The sequence below is a fragment of the Salvelinus sp. IW2-2015 genome, linkage group LG20 (genome assembly GCF_002910315.2).
Source record: "Salvelinus sp. IW2-2015 linkage group LG20, ASM291031v2, whole genome shotgun sequence".
Classification (NCBI taxonomy): domain Eukaryota; kingdom Metazoa; phylum Chordata; class Actinopteri; order Salmoniformes; family Salmonidae; genus Salvelinus; species Salvelinus sp. IW2-2015.
In genome coordinates this window covers 59,156,026-59,177,157 of record NC_036860.1, presented here as the reverse complement: position 1 = coordinate 59,177,157, position 21,132 = coordinate 59,156,026, and the positions used below count along the sequence as shown (strand labels likewise).

The 21,132-nt window shown below is 42.6% G+C and overlaps 1 protein-coding gene and 1 pseudogene across 4 annotated transcripts; one reads left to right on the top strand and one right to left on the bottom strand.

The window, feature by feature from the left end:
• Nucleotides 1-21,132, bottom strand: part of LOC111980224 (uncharacterized) — a 401,020-nt pseudogene that overhangs the window by 76,218 nt on the left and 303,670 nt on the right.
• LOC111981838 (SH3 domain-binding protein 2-like) lies at nucleotides 519-20,985 on the top strand. Of its 4 annotated transcripts, none has more exons than XM_024013303.2 (13): nucleotides 519-1,437; nucleotides 9,935-10,074; nucleotides 10,327-10,429; nucleotides 13,708-13,825; nucleotides 16,616-16,683; nucleotides 16,961-17,046; nucleotides 17,151-17,222; nucleotides 17,482-18,172; nucleotides 18,337-18,457; nucleotides 19,962-20,017; nucleotides 20,228-20,303; nucleotides 20,642-20,701; nucleotides 20,834-20,985. In XM_024013303.2, exons 2-13 carry the CDS (start codon nucleotides 9,939-9,941, stop codon nucleotides 20,969-20,971), a joined length of 1,725 nt encoding a protein of 574 aa, XP_023869071.1. In that variant the 5' UTR covers nucleotides 519-1,437; nucleotides 9,935-9,938; the 3' UTR covers nucleotides 20,972-20,985. The 4 variants fall into 4 exon arrangements, with proteins under 4 accessions (XP_023869071.1, XP_023869069.1, XP_023869068.1 ...); XM_024013301.2 differs by lacking the exon at nucleotides 519-1,437 and adding an exon at nucleotides 4,367-5,938 and having other exon boundaries at nucleotides 18,340-18,457; XM_024013300.2 differs by lacking the exon at nucleotides 519-1,437 and adding an exon at nucleotides 4,368-5,938.

Here is a 21,132-nt window from a genome sequence, read left to right as displayed (position 1 = left end):
ACATGATAGACCTCCTCCACCACTACCACCTGTGGCCCAGCCTCTGTGAGCTCCCCAAGGGCCAGAGCCACAAGCGGTGGCAGCTGAAGATCGGCATATGAGGGCACAGACTTGCCCTGCTCATCTGGAGGACTACCTAACCTCCTTTTGTACTTAGGTTCCGTTAGGTGTTTTAGCCCAGGGTTTCCAAAACTCAGATCTCTTCCCTTTTACCACATTTTTAGACATTACAGCCTTATTCTAAATGATTAATAAAATAAAAAAAATCTTAATCAATCTACACACAATACCTCATTAAAAATTATGGGGTATTGTGTGTAGATTGATGAGGGAAAACAACTATTTAATTACTTTCAGAATAAGGGTGTAACATAACAAAATGTGGAAAAAGTCAAGGGGTCTGAATACTTTCCAAATGCAATGTATGGTACCAGTCCATAGTTTTGGAAAGGGAGGGGTGGGGGGGGATGTTATGTATGGGATGTGCTGTACTTCGTACTGTACGTTATGGACAGTGTGCTGCTTTACGTACGAATGGGTGATCAGAATGAATGGTGCATGTAATTACATTTCAGAGTTATGTACAATGTGAAACCGGGCAGATTTGCGTTCTCCCACAGTAGGACTACCGCCGAACTGCTGCCGCCACAGCCTCAACCTTCACCGGGATCACGTCACACCCAGCCGCCGATTACCTTGCAGCCAGAGATGGACCAAACATGTGTGGTTGAATACGCCTGTTCAGAATGGCGCCCTGCTCATGCATGTTTTCCTCTCCCCCTTCTGTCGCCTGCACTGGACCGGACCACGGGCTGGGTGCCACAGACGTAAAAAATATATATATATTTCACGTTTATTTATTTAACTAGGCAAGTACACGCTTGATGACAACGGACGACGAGGAGCGACTGCCAAATGATTCTCGACAAAAGGAGGAACCAACGGCAGATGAGCAACCGACAAAGGGTGGTGGCAGTGGCTATCTTGGACAATCCTCCAGCAGCATGGATATTATCGCTGGGACTGAGTTTGGTTTGTGATTGTGTACACCTGAGATTTTTGAAGTAAAAACCGCTAAACTTTTAAGCCTTGTCTGTGCGGTGGCCTTGGATCTAGAACATGAACTAAAGAGCAATGCAAGTTACTTTCTCTTCCTACCTGACAGTGAAGAAGAAACATTTTGATAAGTATTGTGTGTGTGTGTAGATTGTCTTCCATTATGTTCTTGCTTCCTTATTTCAGTGGCATTTCTGTTTCCCAACTCTCCCCAGTGAGACTTTCAATGTGTCTTGGAGGGCGTGGATGATTGGCTTGTGTGGTTTGATTGTCAGGGGGTGTAAAAAGCCACCAGGAGAAGTCAGTCAGTGATACACAAACTACACTAGGACGCATCGGCTGTTAGAGACAACACAACCTGGAAGTTGCCCAACTGACAAGGTAGTCCAAGTAGTTCCTCTCAGGTCTGTCTGGTGACGTGATGCACATTAATCTGTTTTCCATGCTAGTACTCTGCCTGTTCTGTTCTAGCAGGAGTCACCATGGTGAGTCTCACCCTCTTTCACTTTCACTAGCAGCTTTCTCTCAGCGTTGTCTCAGACGACTACTAAAAGCAAATGGGGGAGATAGTAACAGCAAAGCTACTGCCATATACATTGGGTGTCATAAGTATTCACCCCTTGATTTTTGATCACATTTTGTTGCTCCAAAGTGGGATTGAAATGAATTTAACTGTGATTATTGCACACCTGGATTCTGCAATATTTGCCTATTATTCTTTTCAAAATTCTTTAAGCTCTGTCAAGGTGTTGAGGATCATGGCTAGACAGCAATTTAAGTCTTGACATAGATTTTCAAGCAGATTTAAGTCAAAACTGTAACTTGGCCACTCTGGAAATTAGCTGTCTTCTTGGTAAGCAACTCCGGTGTAGATTTGGCCTTGTGTTGTAGGTTCTTTTAATTCCTCTCCCAGTGTCTGGTGTAAAGCAGACTGAATCAGGTTTTCCTCTAGGATTTTGCCTGTGCTTGGTGTATCTTTTTATTCTGAAAAACTCCCCAGGCTTTGCCGACGTCAAGCATACCCATACCATGATGCAGCCACCACCATGCTTGAAAATACGGAGGCAGTTACTCAGTGAAGTGTTGTGTTGGATTTGCCCCAAATATAAGGCTTTGCATTTAGGCCAAAATGTTTACTTCAGTGCCTTGTTGCATACAGAATGCATGTTTTGGAATATTTTTATTCTGTATATTTCAATTTTTTTTTTCACTCTGTCATTTAGGTTATTATTGTGGAGTAACTACAATGTTGTTGATCCATCCTCAGTTAATTCACTTCACAGCCATTGAACTCTGTAGCTGTTTTAAAATCACCAATGACCTCATGGTGACATCCCTCAGCAGTTTCCTTCCTGTCCTGCAACTCAGTTCAGAAGGATGACTGTCTTTGTGGTGTCTGGGTGGTTTAGTACATCATCCACAGCATCATTATTAGTTTGACTATGCTTAAAGAGATATTCATTGTCTGATTTGTCATTGTTACCCATCTACCAATACTGCCCTTCTTTGAGGCTTTTGAAAGCTGCCTTAGTTAGCGAGGTAACTTTGGTCAACTCTGAGTTCAACTCGGGATAACCGGTCATAAGAAAGTGACTGACCTTTTAGACAGGTACATTTCTATGGCAACGAATCCTTCAGAACTAACCTGTTCCGGGACAGACAAACTTACAGCTAACTCCACATACCCTGAATGAAATGACTGGGCCGTGAGTTGAGGACCAATAAAATCAGATTCCAAATATTGCGTCATCATCCCCTTCATTTGAACTTATTAAATATTTTATTAATCAAATGTTTTCTTTTGTTAAAAAATTGTAATGTAAAAATATATCACCCACTTATTAATGACAGAATGCATTATAAACTTCACACAATGTAACACTTCTGCTGAATTTGCAAGATAACTTTTCTTTCATTTCGATTTCGGCAAAAATTAAAATGTGCACTGACTCGCCCATGGATTGATGTTTCAGCATTGTCTCAATGAAGAGTCAGTGTACGCACAGTTACACAGCTGCTAGAGTTAGCAGCGGGCAGATTAGCAATATCCACCGTCATAGTACGGATGAAGCCTGACCTGGAATGTGAAGTTAACTGAAGTTGGTTAGCTTTAGAAACCCTTGAGTAGATCTAGCTTGCTTTGCAGGATACCCCTCAGGTCTTTGTAGTTGAATCTGTGCTTGAGGGACTGAGGGACCTTAACAGATTTTGTATGTATGGGGGACAGAGGAAGGGGTAGTCATTCAAAATGGACAGTCAGTCCATGTCACTTATGTGATTTGTTAAGCTAAATGTTACTCCTGAACTAGATTAGGCTTGCCTAAACAAAAGGCTTGAATACTTTAGCAACAACTATATTTTAGTTATTACATTTTTATTAATTTGTTAACTTTTGTAGAATTTTCTTTTCACTTTGACATTAGAGTATTTTGTGTAGCTCAATAACAAAAAAATCACAACTAAATCCATTTCAATCCTGTCGCACAAATACTTATGATACCCACTGTATGGGGACAGCTGACTGGGGGGTCTTTCTGTTGTTCAGGTTGCATTCAGTTTTGATTGGACTAGGACATTTTTTAAATTCTTTTTTAGGAATTCAGTCGAGGTCTCAACTTACTGTTGAGAGTTGGAATAGTAGAATTCACAAGATACCATTTTTTTATTTGATTGTGCATCAGCAGTTTTTCTCTTATCAGTCACTTACAGCCCATGTCAGCAATTATTTTTTAGATTGGTAAATTTGTCTAGCCAGCATTCTAAACTTGTAGTAATCATGGTGGAATTACCAACCCGGGGGCCCCCATTGATTTTGTTAGTCACTCTCACTTAGATATCTTATAAAACAAACTGCAAACATTTCTCTCCACCCTATGGCAAAATGTGTAGGATTGCAGGAAATTAGCTTTAAAACAGATTTTTTTTCTCTCTGCCCCATGTCCAAACGAGTAGAACTGCATGAAATAATTCATAAAATTGCCAAATCTTCTCTTCGAACCATGGTAAGATGTGTTGAATTGCATCCATCTTGCTTTATAAAAGTACAACATTTTCTCTATGCCCCATTGCAAAATATGTAGAATTGCAGGAAATTCTCTAAAAAGTATGTTTTTAAATCTCCGCTGTGAAGGTAGCCCCCTCCCCAAATGTTTTTACTTAGGGCCCCCAAAGGGCTAGGGCCGGCTCTGATTGCATGTGTGCGTATGCAGACCCGCAAGCCACTGCGGCCCCTCATGATGAGTTCAGATATTTTGTGGCCCCCACCCCATCAAAGTTGCCCATCCCTGACTTAGCTAGGCTATATCTTATTTAATATGAAAAAAGTCCATAGAAACATGAGTCCATAAAGTATTTTACCACTCCAATGACTTTGATACTGTATCAAATAGTTGTTTGTGGAGTTTAGTGACAAAAGAACGACCACACCAAATTATCTTGATTGTATAATAATAATAAATAATAATACATTTTGTTTACGCCTTTCAAGATACCAAAGGACACTTACAGAGTAAGAAACAGAATAAAAAGTAACAAACTTAAACATTACATTTCTAAAAGCAAAGTACAACACAAAAAGGACCATGGCACCCACATTTTCTTTTTAATAGCTTAATTACAGTATAGGCCTATCAGAGCATTTGATTTTGAATCTTATGTATCCAAATGTGGAGCACTTATCTACATTTTAAGAGAAGTTGATGCTGTGCGTATTTCTCTTCAATGGCGCATGAAGTTTGGACTAAATTATATTTAGTAAATGATCTAAAAACATGGGCGTGACAAGTTGTTTCAAGTGTTCTGGCTTGTGTACATACTTAGCCTTCAAGGTGTAAATGGGAGGGTACCAGTGTACTTGATGGTTCTAAATAAGTGCAGGAAGTGGCCTTGTGTTCACTGCAAATCATTGATGTTAAGAAGAGAGAGCAGTTTACTTCTGCAGGACTCAATGGGTAAGCACAATATTCATGTCAAATAAACATAATTTAGCTGCTGATAGTGTTAATAGTCTGTTTAATGGATAGATCTATGGACAGGGTTTTTCCTTGTGCTGTATATTTCAAATCTGTGAATTGTTATTGTTTAATACTCATGGATCACTTATGAGAGGCCACGCTAATACCATAAGCTAACCTCCTGTGCTACCAGCTACGTCCTTTAGCAAGCTTTGATATTTGGTCTACACATAGGATGTTGATCAAAGGACACTAGAAAGTAAGAAAGTCGTTTGTGTTATTAATGTGTAATAACCATTTTTTATGTATTACACATGGTTGATATACTGTATTACTCTCAGATGTACGTGATTTGGATGCACATTGTAGAATACAGAATACATGTAGAATGTAGAATGCATGGTGTTCTGCCTATAGGTCATAGTGGCACTCTCGGGATATTTGTCCGTGACGGTGTGACCCCTTTCATTGTTCCATGGTGCTGGGGGGTGGAAAGTCCCTCCAACAGCCAGCACACTGTCTGTGGCCCTGTGGGCTGAGAGGCTGAATGTATGAGGGCGTCGTCCAATCAGCCGCTCCGCCTCAGAGAGCAGGAAGTAGCTTCTCAGTCACGTCAGCCAATGTGGATAGTGGGCCCCGAGACGAGGCCCTCCGGAAATGTGCCGCTGGGTCTCAGCATTCAGGCAGCACCTCAGACGGACAGCCCCATCAGGCTCTACCAGGAGTATCTATCTATTTATCAGTACAGTAGCACACTCTGTCTGTCTGTCCCTGTCTTCTGTACGTCCGTCTGTCTGCTCAACCTGTCGGAAATAACATGGTAGCGAGGACTGCCTTGCACCACCCATGGCTGTGTCAGTAAGAAAAAAGAAGTTGTTTGTCCTTGGGAGCAAGCCCAGCGTGAGAATGTGTTGGGAACGGGATTTCATGTAAGTGTGAGGCATAAGACTTTCCTACTTTCCTACTTACTCAGTTTTTGTATATTTGGTGATGCAGTGAAAGAGAAAGACTTGAAGTCAGGTGCCAGTGAGATCATTCATGACAAGTAGCCCTACCAGTGTGGAAGAGGATGGCTATCATGGTTTCAACTGACTGTATGATGGTCAACAAACACTGATATGTCATCAATTTAACTGCTGGACAGCTTATTTTATTGGGAGTTATAAAGCAAAGGTGTTTGCAACTGTTTAAATACAGTAATATTGAAAATCCTGTTTACAGGAAACAAATTTGCGCTCAAGGGCACTCCCATTCGTGAACACACACTTTTACTTGATCACTGTGTTACTCTCTGATTGTGATTAACATATTCAGGAAAGTAAAAGGGACGCATCCCCTAAACTAAAGCTCTCAGTCCGGAATCTAAACTAAAGCTCTTAGTCCTAAATCTAAACTAAAGCTCTTAGTCCTGAATCTCTAATGAGAGGAGCTGGTGCTTGTTTTGTCATGTTGCTGCTTTTCTACAGTATTTATTATTCTGGGCACGCACTGCCTCCCTCTTTCTTTCCTCATATTATTAAACTGTGTGGAGTCCTGTCTACTTCCTGTAGAGAGGCCATGCTCATATTAGGAGACAGGAAGTGATGCGGGGGAAAGCCAAGCTCCCCCAAAAAGCAGAATGAGGTTGTTGCTGCTACAGGGTGGCCTACCATGAGTGAATGCTGAAAGAAATGTACATATTATGTTTAGTCGGAAACTTTGTTGACCAGGGGAACAGAAACCTATTCACCTGTGAATCTTTTTTTTTTTAAATGCCCAGTGTTGTCAATGTAATTGTCCTTTGTTTTATATATATTTCCACGCTATGAGGTTGGAATAATACTGTGAAAATTATGATAATGCCCTTTTAGTGTAAGAACTGTTTTGAAAAGACCGCCTGAACGTTCAACCTGTTTTGGTGGGATGGAATTTCAGGCCTGCCTGGTGTCCTCACCAATAAGAAAGAGTTCCAAACCTCTCTGCCAATAACAGCAATTTTTTGTAGTTTTCCCCTCCCCACTCAGAACATTCCCAGACAGTCCTAGCAATATTATTGTTTCTATTTTAGTTTCTTTTTGACCATTTTATTTGAAAACAATCACAGTAAAGTACTTAATAGTTACCCAGAAATGATTTGATATTGAGCTAAAAACAGCTTCATTGGACCTTTTAGAACAGAAACTCATCATGTCCCCTACATGGCCTTGCTTACTCCACTTCCTCTGTGTAGAAAGCCTACACCTTTAGACTGTCCAACAGCTGTGAGTGTTGTACACCTGTGAGACTATGCTCATCAACGTTCTTCCGACTGTGGTGGAACCAGCTGCTATTCGTTTTTTCACTAACAGCAGACATCTGCAAAACAAGAGATATAATCATGAGGTTGAACTTGGCAATATTGTGATGGGAAATGTATGTCAAAGGTTATGACACAGTTAATGATACTGATCTTTCGCTCGCTGTCCCTGTTATGCTGAGTAGTCATTCAGAGAATGTGTTTTCCCAACACCTTTGTGGTTGTTTCCATTTTAATGTGTAGAACAGGAAGGAAGGAGTAGTGTAAAGTCTACCAAGCACTCTCATGAAAAGGGCAAAATCATAGTTGCATGGGTGAGAGCACACTGTGAATCGTTCACACTATATTTTTGAAAAACAGTTTCATTTAGTTTCTCCTCTAGAAACATGGGTTGTGTTGAGTAGTTTGCCGGTAGATTGTTCCAGGCAGCAGTAGGAAGTAGGTGTGAATAATTATCTGGTATTTTATACTTGCCACTCCTGTTTACATCTGAGTTCCTGGCAAGAAGGAGTTCTCTTATCCTAATTAGCATCTCTGTTTCACTAAGCAGTGAGGTTAGAGAGTTCAGAACCCACATGTTTGTGCTGAAAAGCACTTCTTACATTCAAGGTGACTGTGGATTTGGACCCTATAAAGGGATACTTAGAGATTTTTCCCCAGAGTCAGATGAACTTGTCGATACTATTTTTATGTATCTGTGTCCAGTATGAAGGAAGTCAAAGGTAGTTTTGCGAGCCAATGCTTACTAGCGTTAGCGCATTGACTGGAAGTCTATGGGTATCTGCTAGCATGCTAAAGTATTACTTTAATCAAGTTTGTTTTGTTGATTATTACTGACAACTAATACATCTGAAATATTGTAATACGCCATAGCTCTGATAATGCATTTCTCTCACTTACTATATATAAGATACGGTTAACTGCAATGAGTTAGGTGTAATGGAAATTATTCTTCACACAAAGAGACCATTCTGTTCATGCAGTCCTCCATTGTTAATCACAGAGTAAAGTTCCTAATTTAATCTCTCTTTCCCCTTTACAACCACAAGTATCCAACACCAAAAATAGCCAGAACATGCAGTTAGGTTGGTGGAATGAATCTGTCCGTAGGTCCCACACCCTGCCTGCCTTTTCAACAGCGGTTATCGCTTCCCAGTGGAAACAACACAAACATCAAAAGGTGGCTGCAGGACAGATAAATGCTGCCGTTGTCCTTTCAAGTCCCCTTGTAGCAGAGGCCACAAACCGGTCAGAAATGACCAAGCCACCCAGCTGAGTCCACCCAACTGAGTCCACCCAACTGAGTCCAACGTCAATCTGCTTGCCTCGTCACAGTTCAATTTAGATGCTTAAGATACGTTGCATAAACACATTTAAACATGAAAGCAGTTGCAGAAATACCTCATACTTTTCTTCCCCTCCTAATCCACGAATCAGACTAAACTACATTCCTGCATCCTTATTGAATCTCCCTGCCTGGCTGTTTCCTCCTGTAGAGAGTTAAATTACCCCTGACTGACTCTGGGGAGAGATGCAGATTACCCCTGACTGACTCTGGGGAGAGATGCAGATTACCCCTGACTGACTCTGGGGAGAGATGCAGATTCCCCATGCCTCATTTCCATCCTTATCTAACAGTCAGATCTTGCGCCCCTCAACGGAAGCCACCTCTCCCCTCCTCTGGTGCTCCCTTCCTAGTATATTTGTCCTTGTGGGTCTGGAGGCTGCTGGTTTCCTTGTACTCCCTCCCAGAAGGCAGGCAGCCATCGTCAGGGCAAGGAAAGGCAAGGCAGGCACAGTGGGCGGCAAGGCAGGAAGCCCACAACACAGGGTGCAATCAACAGCTCTGAAAGGGCATGAGGCACATTCCAGGGGAAACGTCCAGTTTCCTGTCCGCTTGTCCGGTTCAGGGTCAAGATTTGAGACTGCAGGTTTTCCGGCTGTATTAGGGTTTTAGAGATTTAGAGGAGAGTGTGGTGTGTGTCTCTCTGAGTCTGCCTTAGCACGTCCTCTCTCTGTCTCAGTCTGATTTAGAAGTTAGCAGAGTCAGAGTGGTGTGGTTCTCTCATTGGGTTTATTCATGGATCTCCTCAGGGAGAGCTCAGCAGTTCAGACCCTCAGGAGACGAATGAGCAGGAGGTAAGCTGCTGATGGGGCACGTTTCCCAGGCATTATGAGGGTTTAGATTGGGTGGCAGACCTATTGGCTGGGGTGCTTGTTTCTTTGTTTCTATATCTATGTAGAATTGATGTGGTGTCATTGTTGATGGAACTTAATGAGGACAAATTGCAGTGAAATGTTTGCTGTCTTGTGAGTTTGAAGTGGAGAGAAAGTTGATGTGTCAGGATATGTAAGATGTTTCTAGGACTGAGCCGTTATGAGATGTTTATTTTATTATGTTGATATGGTCTGAATCCTCAAGTCTTCAAGTGCTTCTTGCTCATGATGTGTTGCTGTTTTTGTACAATCAGATTCAGAGTTCACTGTGGTCTTATTGAACGATGCAGCTGCTGAGAGAATAATTTAGCGTTGCATCTCAGAAATGTCAAGTTAAATAAACATATACGAACCCATACATTCAGCCCACTGCCAGCTCTGTGATATGTACTGTGGTGTATGATGTGTTATTTCTCCCTCCTTGTACGCTCAGAAACATGACTTCAGCAGAGATCTCCTGGCCCATCCCCATGAGGGCCATCGGGGCCCAGAACCTGCTCACCATGCCAGGGGGTGTGTGCCACTCTGGTTATGTGCACAAGAAAGGAGGGAGCCAGTTCAGCCTTATGAAGTGTGAGTAGCCCTACAGTACATAACATTACATACATGCATACATACATTACATGGCTCATTAATGTTTACTGTACCAAGGGATTCTGACAAAGGTCTGAGATGAGTGGCACTGCATACTTTCATCTCAACACCACATTTATTTCACCAGTCCTGGAGCAGGGATGGAGATTCATCAAATTAGGAAGAACATATTTGCTTTTATGCCTGGCTTATTTGTGAGACCTTTCTTTCTTTCCTTCTGCAATCTTACAGGGCCTCTTCGCTACTTAATCATCCACAAGGGATGTGTGTATTACTTCAAGAGCAGCACCAGTCCTGCACCGCAAGGAGCTTTCTCTCTCAATGGCTACAACAGGTCAGTGTTCACTATTGTGTCCTTCTTTTTGCACAGAAGTACATAAATTTGAATAGGCTTCGGGCAAAACATGTTGGCATTCTCACATAGGCCTACATATGATTATTAATTAATGTTTAAATACAGCTGGTATTGTCAGTTGCAATCAGTTTGTTATGATGAGAAATCCTGATCAGATGAGAAAGTCTGCTGACAATGAAAGCATTTCTCAATGTGCTGTTCTTTCCCACCTGGACAAAAGGAACACCTACGTGAGAATGCTGTTCATTGACTATAGCTCAGCATTCAATATCATAGTGCCCTCCATGCTCATCACTAAGCGAAGGACCCTGGGACTGAACACCTCCCTCTGCAACTGGATCCTGGACTTCATGACAGGCCGGCACCCCAGGTGGTGAGGGTAAGCAACAACACATCCACAACGCTGACCCTCAACACGGGGGCCCCTCATGGGTGCGTGCTTAGTCTGCACCTGTACTCCCTGTTTACCATTTGACTGCGTGGCTACGCACGACTTCAACACCATCATTAAGTTTGCAGAGGACACAACGGTGGTAGGCCTGATCACCTACAACGATGAGACAGCCTATAGGGAGGAGGTCAGAGACTTGGCAGTGGTGCCAGGACAACAACCTGTCCCTCAAAGTCAGCAAGACAAAGGAGCTGATCGTGAACTAGGGGCCGAGCACATACCCATTCACATCGACAGGGTTGTAGTGGAGCGGGCCGAGAGCTTCAAGTTCCTCGGTGTCCACATCACTAAGGTCCTATCATGGTCCAAACACACCAGCACAGTCGTGAAGAGGGCACGACAACATCTCTTCCCCCTCAGGAGGCTGAAAAGATTTGGCATGGGTCCTCAGATCCTACAAAAGTTCTACAGCTGCACCATTGAGAGGATCTTGACTGGCTGCATCACTGCTTGGTATGGCAACTGCTTGGCATCAGACCTCAAGGCGCTACAGAGGCGCTACAGACCTCAAGGCGCTACATCACTGGGGCCGAGCTCCCTGCAATCCAGGACCTCTATACCAGGCGGTGTCAGAGGAAGACCCTAAGAATTTTAAAAGACTCCAGCCACCCAGGTCATAGAATGGAGCACCAAGTCTGGGACCAAAAGGTTCCTGAACAGCTTCTACCCCCAAGCCATAAGACTGCTGAATAGTTAATCACATGGTTACCCTGAGTATTTGCATTTCCCCCCTTTTTATTTGTACTGACTCTGTTGCACCGGCTCTATGCACACTTACTGGACTCTACCCACATACTTACTGGACTCTACCCACATACTCACTGGACTCTACCCACACACTCACTGGACTCTACCCACACACTCACTGGATCTACCCACACACTCACTGGACTCTACCCACACACGACTTCACTGGACTCTACCCACACACTCACTGGACTCTACCACACACTCACTGGACTTACCCACACACACACTGGACTCTACCCACACACTACTGGACTCTACCCCACACTCACTGGACTCTACCCACACCTCACTGGACTCTACCGCACACACCTCACTGGACTCTACCCCACACACATGGCACTACCCACACACTCACTGATCTACCCCACACCTCACTGGACTCTACCCACACACTCAACTGGACTCTACCCACACCCTCACTGGACTCTACCCACACACACACGGCACTACCCACACACTCATTGGACTCTACCCCAACACTCACTGGACTCTACCCACACACTCATTGGACTCTACCCCCCCACACACAAAACACACAAACACTCATTGGACTCTACCCCCACACACACAAAACACACAAACACATGTATATTGACGCCACACACACAGTCACAACATAGACACTTTCAAACTCTTTCACAGTCTTCACATACGCTTCTGCTGCTCTGTTTACTATCTATCCTGATTGCCTGGTCACCCCTACCTACATGCACATATGACCTAAAATATGTCAACTACCTCGTACCCCTGCACATTGACTCGGTACCAGTACTCCTTGTATATAGTCTTGTTATTGTTATTTTATTGTGTTACTATTTATTTTTCTGATTTTTGGGGGGCCAACTTTTCTTGTCTGAAAAGGGCTCATAAGCATTTTTTATGCTAAAGTCTACACCTGTTGTATTCGTTTCATGTGACAAATACAATTTGATTTGATTTTGAGTGTTGATGTGCCACTTCCTGCTGAATGAGATCATCTCTATAAAGCTTTTAGAGGTTTTGCTTACGATTACCAAACACTCGTCATATCGTCATATCAATTCATACATCAGGTCACAAGCCAATAATGGAGACGGCAATGTTCTACCATCTCTTTTCCATATTTGTTTGACATTTGGAAAGTTAAAGTGGCTATTGAAGTAGGCTCTATCATACCCTGTGGTGTTTTCATTGAGTTCCTCCCTCTAATGAGTCCTTCCCTATAGAGGTATGCTGCAATTCCATGGTGGTAACTGTGTAACTGTGTAATTACATGTCTGGAGTCTCCTCTCCCTGCTGAGGCTGAGTATAAATAGAGCGTTAATACAGCTGTGCAGCTCTAGCACACTGAAACATGGCCAGGCCTATTCAGCTCACACAGCATACTGTATGTGACATAGGAGGCATGATATGTTATTACAGCAATAATGTGATGAAAACGGTAATGCATTAATAAACCAATGACACAGTTGCCAGATGGTTTCACCGACAAAATGTGAAATTGGATTGGTCAGAGTGAGGGGGCTTGTACTTTATGTATATAACCTGAGTGTACAAAACATTAAGAACACCTTTCTAATATTGAGTTGCAGCCCCCCCACTCCGATGCGTCCCACAGTTGTCAAGTTTGCTGGATGTCCTTTGGGTGGTGGACCATTTGTTTATACACAAGGGAAACTATTGAAGGTGGAGAATGGAGCAGCGTTGCAGTTCTTGACACAAACAGGCTGGCACCTACTACCATACCTCATTCAAAGGCACTTCAATCTTTTGTCTTGCCCATTCACTCTCTGAACGGCACACTTACTCGATCCATGTCTCAGTTGTCTCAAGGCTTAAGAAACCTTTAACATGTCTCTTCCCCTTCATCTACACTGATTTGAAGTGGATTTAACAAGTGACATCAATAAGAGATCATAGCTTTCACCTGGATTCACCTGGTCAGTCTGTCATGGAAAGAGCAGGTGTTCTTAAGGTTTTGTACACTCAGTGTATACTGTATTTGTTTCATAAATGTAAGCTACTTATGTAGTGTTCTTTAATGTGTGGTTTCAGTTTCTATTCCTCTCGTTGGCAGGGTGATGAGGGCAGCAGAAGAGACCACCTCCAGTAATGTGTTTCCCTTCAAAATTGTCCACTTCAGTAAGAAGCACCGTACCTGGTACTTCTCAGCAGCCAGTGAGGATGAGAGAAGGGTGAGGGTCGATACGTACAGATTAAGAACCTCTCACATTCCTAGTAACAGAAGATATATAATTAATTATTTATATATATATTTATATATATATATATATATGTATATATATGTGTGTGTGTGTGTGTGTGTGTGTGTGTGTGTGTGTGTGTGTGTTGTGTGTGTGTGTGGTTTGTACCGAGTCACAGCAGTTTTGGACCACCAACTCATTCAGGGGCTTTCCTTATTTGTATTATTTTCTACATTGGACATAATCTAGCGAGAACATCAAAACTATGAAATAACACATGGGAATAATGTAGTACGAAAAAAGTGTTAAACAATCAATATATTTTATATTTGAAGATTCTTCAAAGTAGCCACCCTTTGCCTTGATGACAGCTTTTCCACACTCTTGGCATTCTCTCAACAGCTTCAGAGGTAAGTCACCTGGAATGCAATTTAAATTAACAGGTGTGCCTTATTAAAAGTTCATTTGTGGAATTTCTTTCCTTCTATATGCTTTGGAGCCAATCAGTTGTGTTGTGACAAGGTAGGGGTGGTATGCACCAATTGTGAAGTCGCTCTGGATAAGATGAGCGTTGCTAAATGACTTAAATGTAATGTAAATGTATACATTTACATTTAAGTCATTTAGAGCTCGCTTATCCAGAGCGACTTACAAATTGGGGACTTTCACTTAATGACATCCAGGCAAGCCACTTTACAATAGTGCATCTAAATCTTTTAAGGGGGGGGGGGGGGGGTGAGAAGGAATTACTTTATCCTATCCTAGGTATTCCTTAAAGAGGTGGGGTTTCAGGTGTCTCCCGGAAGGTGGTGATTGACTCGCTGACCTGGCGTCGTGAGGGGAGTTTGTTCCACCATGGGGTGCCAGAGCAGCGAACAGTTTTGACTGGGCTGAGCAGAAGATATACAGAAGATAGCCCTATTTGGTAAAAAGACCAAGTCCATATTATGTCAAGAACAGCTCAAATAAGCAACGAGAAACAACATCATTACTTTAAGACATGAAGGTCAGTCAATCTGGAAAATGTCAAGAAGAAAGTTTCTTCTCAAGTGCAGTCGCAAAAACCATCAAGCATATGGAAAACTGGCTATCATGAGGACGCGCACAAGAAAGGAAGACCCAGAGTTACCTCTGCTGCAGAGGATAAGTTCATTAGAGTTAACTGCACCTCTGATTGCAGCCCAAATAAATACTTCACAGAGTTCAAGTAACAGGCACATTACACATCAACTGTTCAGAGGAAGACTGCGTGAATCAGGCCTTCATGGTCGAATTGCTGCAAAGAAACCACTACTAAAAGACACCAATAAGAAGAAGAGACTTGGCCCAAAGAACACGAGCAATGGACAATGGAAATCTGTCCTATGGTCTGATGAGTCCAAATTTGAATTTGTTGGTTACAACTGCCATGTACTTTGAAGATTCGCAAATCTAAAATATACGTTTTTTTTGCTTTCTACATGATTCCATATGTGTTATTTCATAGTTTTGATGTCTTCACTATTATTCTACAATCTAGAAAATAGTAAAAATGAGACTTAAAACCCTTGAATGAGTAGGTGTGTCCAAACGTTTGACTGGTACTGTGTGTGTATATATATATATATGTGTGTGTGTGTGTGTGTATATATATGTATGTATATGTATATATGTATATATATATACAGTGCCAGTCAAAAGTTTGGACACACCACACACTACATGACCAGAAATATGTGGACAGCTGCTCGTCGAACATCTCATTCCAAAATAATGGGCATTAATATGAAGTTGGTCCCCCCTTCAATAGGGTTGAGGTAAGTTATTTATTCATCAGGCAAGTCAAGTTATTCATCACTGATCTCAACAAACCATTTCTGTCTGGACCTCGAATTGTGCACGTGGCCATTGTCATGCTGAAACAGGAAAGGGCCTTCCCCAAACTGTTGCCACAAAGTTGGAAGCGCAGAATCGTTGTGAATGTCATTGTACACTGTAGCATAAATATTTCCCTTCACTGGAACTAAGGGGCCTAGCCCAAACCATGAAAAACAGCCCCAGACCATTATTCCTCCTCCACCAAACTTTATAGTTGGCACTATGCATTGGGGTAGGTAGCGTTCTCCTGGCATTCGCCAAACACAGATTTGTCCGTCGGACTGCCAGATGGTGAAGCGTGAGTCATCACTATATATATTCCATGGCTGCTCGGCCATGGAAACCCATTTCATGAAGCTCCTGAAGAACAGTTGTGCTGACGCTGCTTCCAGAGGCAGTTTGGAATTTGGTAGTGAGTGTTGCAACCGAGGACAGGCGAGTTTTACGCGCTACGCACTTCAGCACTCGTCCCGTTCTGTGAGCTTGTGTGGCCTACCACTCTGCGGCTGAGCTGTTCTTGTTTCCACTTCACAATAACAGCACTTACAGTTGACCGGGGGGCAGCTCTAGCAGTTCAGAAATGAGATGAGCTGAGTTGGCATCCTATGATGGTGCCACATTGAAAGTCACTGAGCTCTTCAGTAAGGCCATTCTACTGCCAATGTTTGTCTATGGAGATTGCATGGCTGTGTGCTCGATTTTATACACCGTTCAGCAACTGATCTGGCTGAAATAGCCGAATCCGCTCATTTGAAGGGGTGTCCACATACTTTTGATTATATAGTGTATATATACATAGTGAAATGTATGCACTCACTACTTACTGTAAGTTGCTCTGGATAAGAGCATCTGTGAAATGAATAAAATGTCAAATGTAAATGTATTAATCACAATGTAATACTGATTATTTTTGTCTACTGAAAGAAATGGATGCGAAATCTGCGGAAAGAAATTGATCACTACAATGACAGAAGGGATTCACATGTTCCAAGGTAAGTCAACACAACCCTTCCTTCACACAATCATATCATCTGTGGTTACTTCCTTTTTCTGATAAATAGGTGACAGTTTGGCTGCATGCTCTGATTGACTTTCTGAGCCTGTAGGTTTTATCTTCTAGATTGATATACAGTGTAAGCTCTTGCTGTGTTATAACAAGTATGCATGGGAGTCAGTGAATACATGATTAGTGAATTTATTAAATACAAGGTGATTAATGTAGTCCTCCCTTTGTCCTTAGTAGACAATAACAATACTCTGTTGCCATAGTGACTCCGAATCTGATGCAGACAGCTTCTATGGATCGATCGAGCGCCCCATGGACATAACCCATACCACAGATGACCCAGAAGGCAGTAAGACATACTACTCACTTCTGAAGCAATATGGCTCAGTTTCACAACACTTGTTTCATACAATTAACTCTGTGCACTAACAATGATGTCATTTTCATGTCTAGATTACATGTTAGAGGATGAAGACGACGATGAGGATGACTATGAAAAACCAGATAGCCCACCAACACCTACAGGTAGACCTACAGAATAGTAAATGTCTTTGAGTTTGATGCTGTCTTTGATGTGGCTGGTGCTATAACTGTGATAAACTGCCCTTGATGGGATTGGCATGTCATCACAATTCAAACTAATGGCCCCATCTTTTATGGCTAAATGATAACTATGCTGAAATAATTTTGAATCCTATCGTTTTGTAGGTGATTTACTGTATTACAAATGCACATTTTCCAGTTTTTTTCTGTCTCTGACTATCGTATTATGCTGCTATTGAAGGAAGGCCAACCGTTCCACCACCATCCTACCCACCTCCTCCAGTCCCATGCCAGTTCAGACAAGAGTCCATGTCAGGATTCTGCAAAGGTCTCCCCCCTCCCGTACCCGGCCCCATCAGGAGCCCCACCAGCCCCCTTCCAAAGAAACCGCCAGCGCCCTTAGCTCCACCCAAGCTCGGTGAGGTCAGCCACAACCACCATGGACACAAGGACATCCCAAATAAGGCCCCCCCTCAACCTCCTCCCACCCACCTCAAGCCTAGCCCAGAGAGGAGTGCATGGAGTGCTAAGAGCCCGATCCCCCCRCCCCCCCCCCCTCCCATGGCCAACCTAAAGAAGCAGGCGATGATGGGGCAGATGTCAATCTCCACCATAGCTGGGGGGAAACATAAAGACAGGATGCCCCCTGTTCCAGTGACCATGCAGTCTCCCGCGACCCTGATCATCTGCAGCGACCTGGAAAGGAAGATGGTGCTGCACTCCAGCCCTAGTCCGCCGGGTTACCGTGGCAACAAACCCAGTCACATTCCGAGCATGCCAAACCACTGCCTCAGCTCCAGACCAGCTCCAGGTCTCCCACCACAGGCCTTGCCAGCACTGAACCACACCAAGCCTGGACTGTACAAACCACCCCTGGTACCCAAACTTCCATGTCCTGCGGCCAAGCCTAAACCACCTGGAGGGTCAGCACAGTAAGTGTCTCCTTTCAGTATCCAACAGATACAGGTAATCCCTGTTTCCTTTCATAGAGGAAAACTTTACTTTTTGCTCTGTTGAACTATAGTTTGATTTCAAGATTGTTATATTTTACAACACACAAATACAGCACAGTTTAAAACACCATCTTTCTTCTCAGAAGATCTTCTCCAGATGGACAAAGCTTCCGGACCCCAGTGAACGAGGTGCCTGCCTCTTTAAGAAAGAGCAGGGATCCATCCAAGGACACTGACTATGACTCTGATGAAGACTATGAGAATGTAAGCACCCTCTATATTCTCATTTACATTTTTGCATTTAAGTCATTTGGTAGACGCTTTTAACCAGAACGACTAGGGTTAAGTGCATTGCTCAAGGGCACAGACACATTTTTCACCCAGTCGTTTCGAACCAGCGACCTTTCAATTACTGGCCCAGCGCTCTGAACCGCTAGACTACCTGCCACCCGTTCTCCATCGACTACAACTCTAGTTTACACAGGCTATGAGAAAAACACCTGCGTTATGTGGTGTGGTTTTGTGTATGTTGTTTTGTTGTCAAGTTTACTCAGTTTACTCAATTCCATAGTCTCATTAAACAATCATGGTCAGTGTACTATAGATTAGTCTCATTGATCAGTGCACTATAGATTAGTCTCATTGATCAGTGCACTATAGATTAGTCTCATTGATACAGTGCACTATAGATTAGTCTCATTGATCAGTGCACTATAGATTAGTCTCATTGATCAGTGCACTATAGATTAGTCTCATTGATCAGTGACTTACAGCATTAGTCTCATTGATCCAGTGCACTATAGATTAGTCTCATTGATCAGTGCACTAAGATTAGTCTCATTGATCAGTGACTCAGATTAGTCTCATTGATCAGTGCACTATAGATTAGTCTCATTGATCAGTGCACTATAGATTAGTCTCATTGATCAGTGGACTACAGATTAGTCTCATTGATCAGTGCACTATAGCATTGAGTCTCATTGATCAGTGCACTATAGATTAGTCTCATTGATCAGTGCACTATAGATTAGTCTCAGTTGATCAGTACAATAGATTAGTATCATTGATATTCATGTGACTACAGATAGTTCTCATTGATCATTGTACTTACAGATTAGTGCATTGATCATTGTTACTATAGATTAGTCTCATTGATCATTGTACTACAGATGTTCATTCGTGACTATAGATTAGTCTCATTGATCAGTGCACTATAGATTAGTCTCATTGATCAGTGCACTATAGATTAGTCTCATTGATCAGTGCACTATAGATTAGTCTCATTGATCAGTGCACTATAGATTAGTCTCATTGATCCAGTGGACTACCAGATTAGTCTCATTGATCAGGGGACTACAGATTAGTCTCATTGATCAGTGGACTACAGATTAGTCTCATTGATCAGTGGACTACAGATTAGTCTCATTGATCAGTGGACTACAGATTAGTCTCATTGATCAGGGGACTAGATTAGTCTCATTGATCATTGTACTATAGATTAGTCTATTGATCATTGTACTACAGATTAGTCTCATTGATCCGTTTACTATAGATTAGCTCATTGATCAGTGCACTATAGATTAGTCTCATTGATCATTGTACTACAGATTAGTCTCATTGATCCGTTTACTATGATTAGCTTCAAGTTGATCAGTGCACTATAGATTAGTCTCATTGATCAGTGTACTATAGAATAGTCTTGGCCTGCTGATGCAATTCTATCCTTCTAATGTGTTGTTGTTTTTTCACACGTTGTTTCTGACCTCAGATGCAATTACCAGATTCTGTGTTCCTGGACACAACAGAAACAAGCAGTGTTGAAAAGTAAGACACACTTAATTATTTCTGTACTGAATTTTTGTTGATCACCCCCTGTTAATTTTTGTGTAATGGTCTTAAGCGCCCAATAGTGTTTAATCACAGTGTGCTCAACCACTTCCTGAAAATCAGGTCTCTGTTTTCTCATGAGAGAAGAGCAGAACACATGTCTGACTGCAGTCTGACTGATGTATTATTAATGTGCTTTAATTGCAGGTTATTTAAGGAAAGCTCCAGAACACCGCAGGACGGTCTCTACTGCTTCAGGAACTCAGGAACAAAAACATCAAAGGTACACCATGCATTTACATTTTAGTCATTTAGCAGTAGCTCTTATCCAGAGCGACTTGCTGTTAGTGCATTCATCTTAAGGTAGCTAGGTGGGACAGCTACATATCACAGGCATAGTGAATACACTTTCCTCAGTAATGTAGCTATCAGCAAAGTCCGGGGGGTTGTGGTGAGGAGGGGATTGTTTAGATAGTCTTTGAAGTGGCAGGGTTTCAGGTGCTTTTCACACCAACACATGCTGTGATTCATAAACAACTAGGGATTCACCACACATCACACAGTGATAATTGAAAGGAAACTGGTTTAGTGAATAATGTACATTTGTTCTCATTGAATCAGGTGCTGGTGGTGTGGGATGTGAGTGTGTGCAAGGCCAGAAACTACAGGCTCTTTGAGGAGGTCAGAACCACTGTCTTTTCCTTTTCTGTCTACCAGGTCGATTGTCTGACAAAATCAATATTACAACGGAGGATTCCAGTACTATCTCTGTCTTGTTTGATGTTAATTTCATTGTGTTTGTTTATGGTTTAGGACTCCCGGCTGTTCCTGGAGTTAGAGATGACATTTTCCTCCCTGTCAGCCCTAGTGGAGCACTACCATAGCCACCCACTACCCAATCACGGCTCTCTGTGTCTGCAGAAGCCATATGGTTACATCGTGCCAAGGTGACCTTGCCAAGACCCCGTCCTGAGGTCACGGCCTCATCTGCTCATATGAAGTCTCTCCTCTTTGGCGTCTACCATGGTTCTGCCACTGTAATGAACTACAGTAGAAACTTACTACGGCTGAAACACAACCACAGTGCCCACTGTAAAGCAAGGCAGATTGTT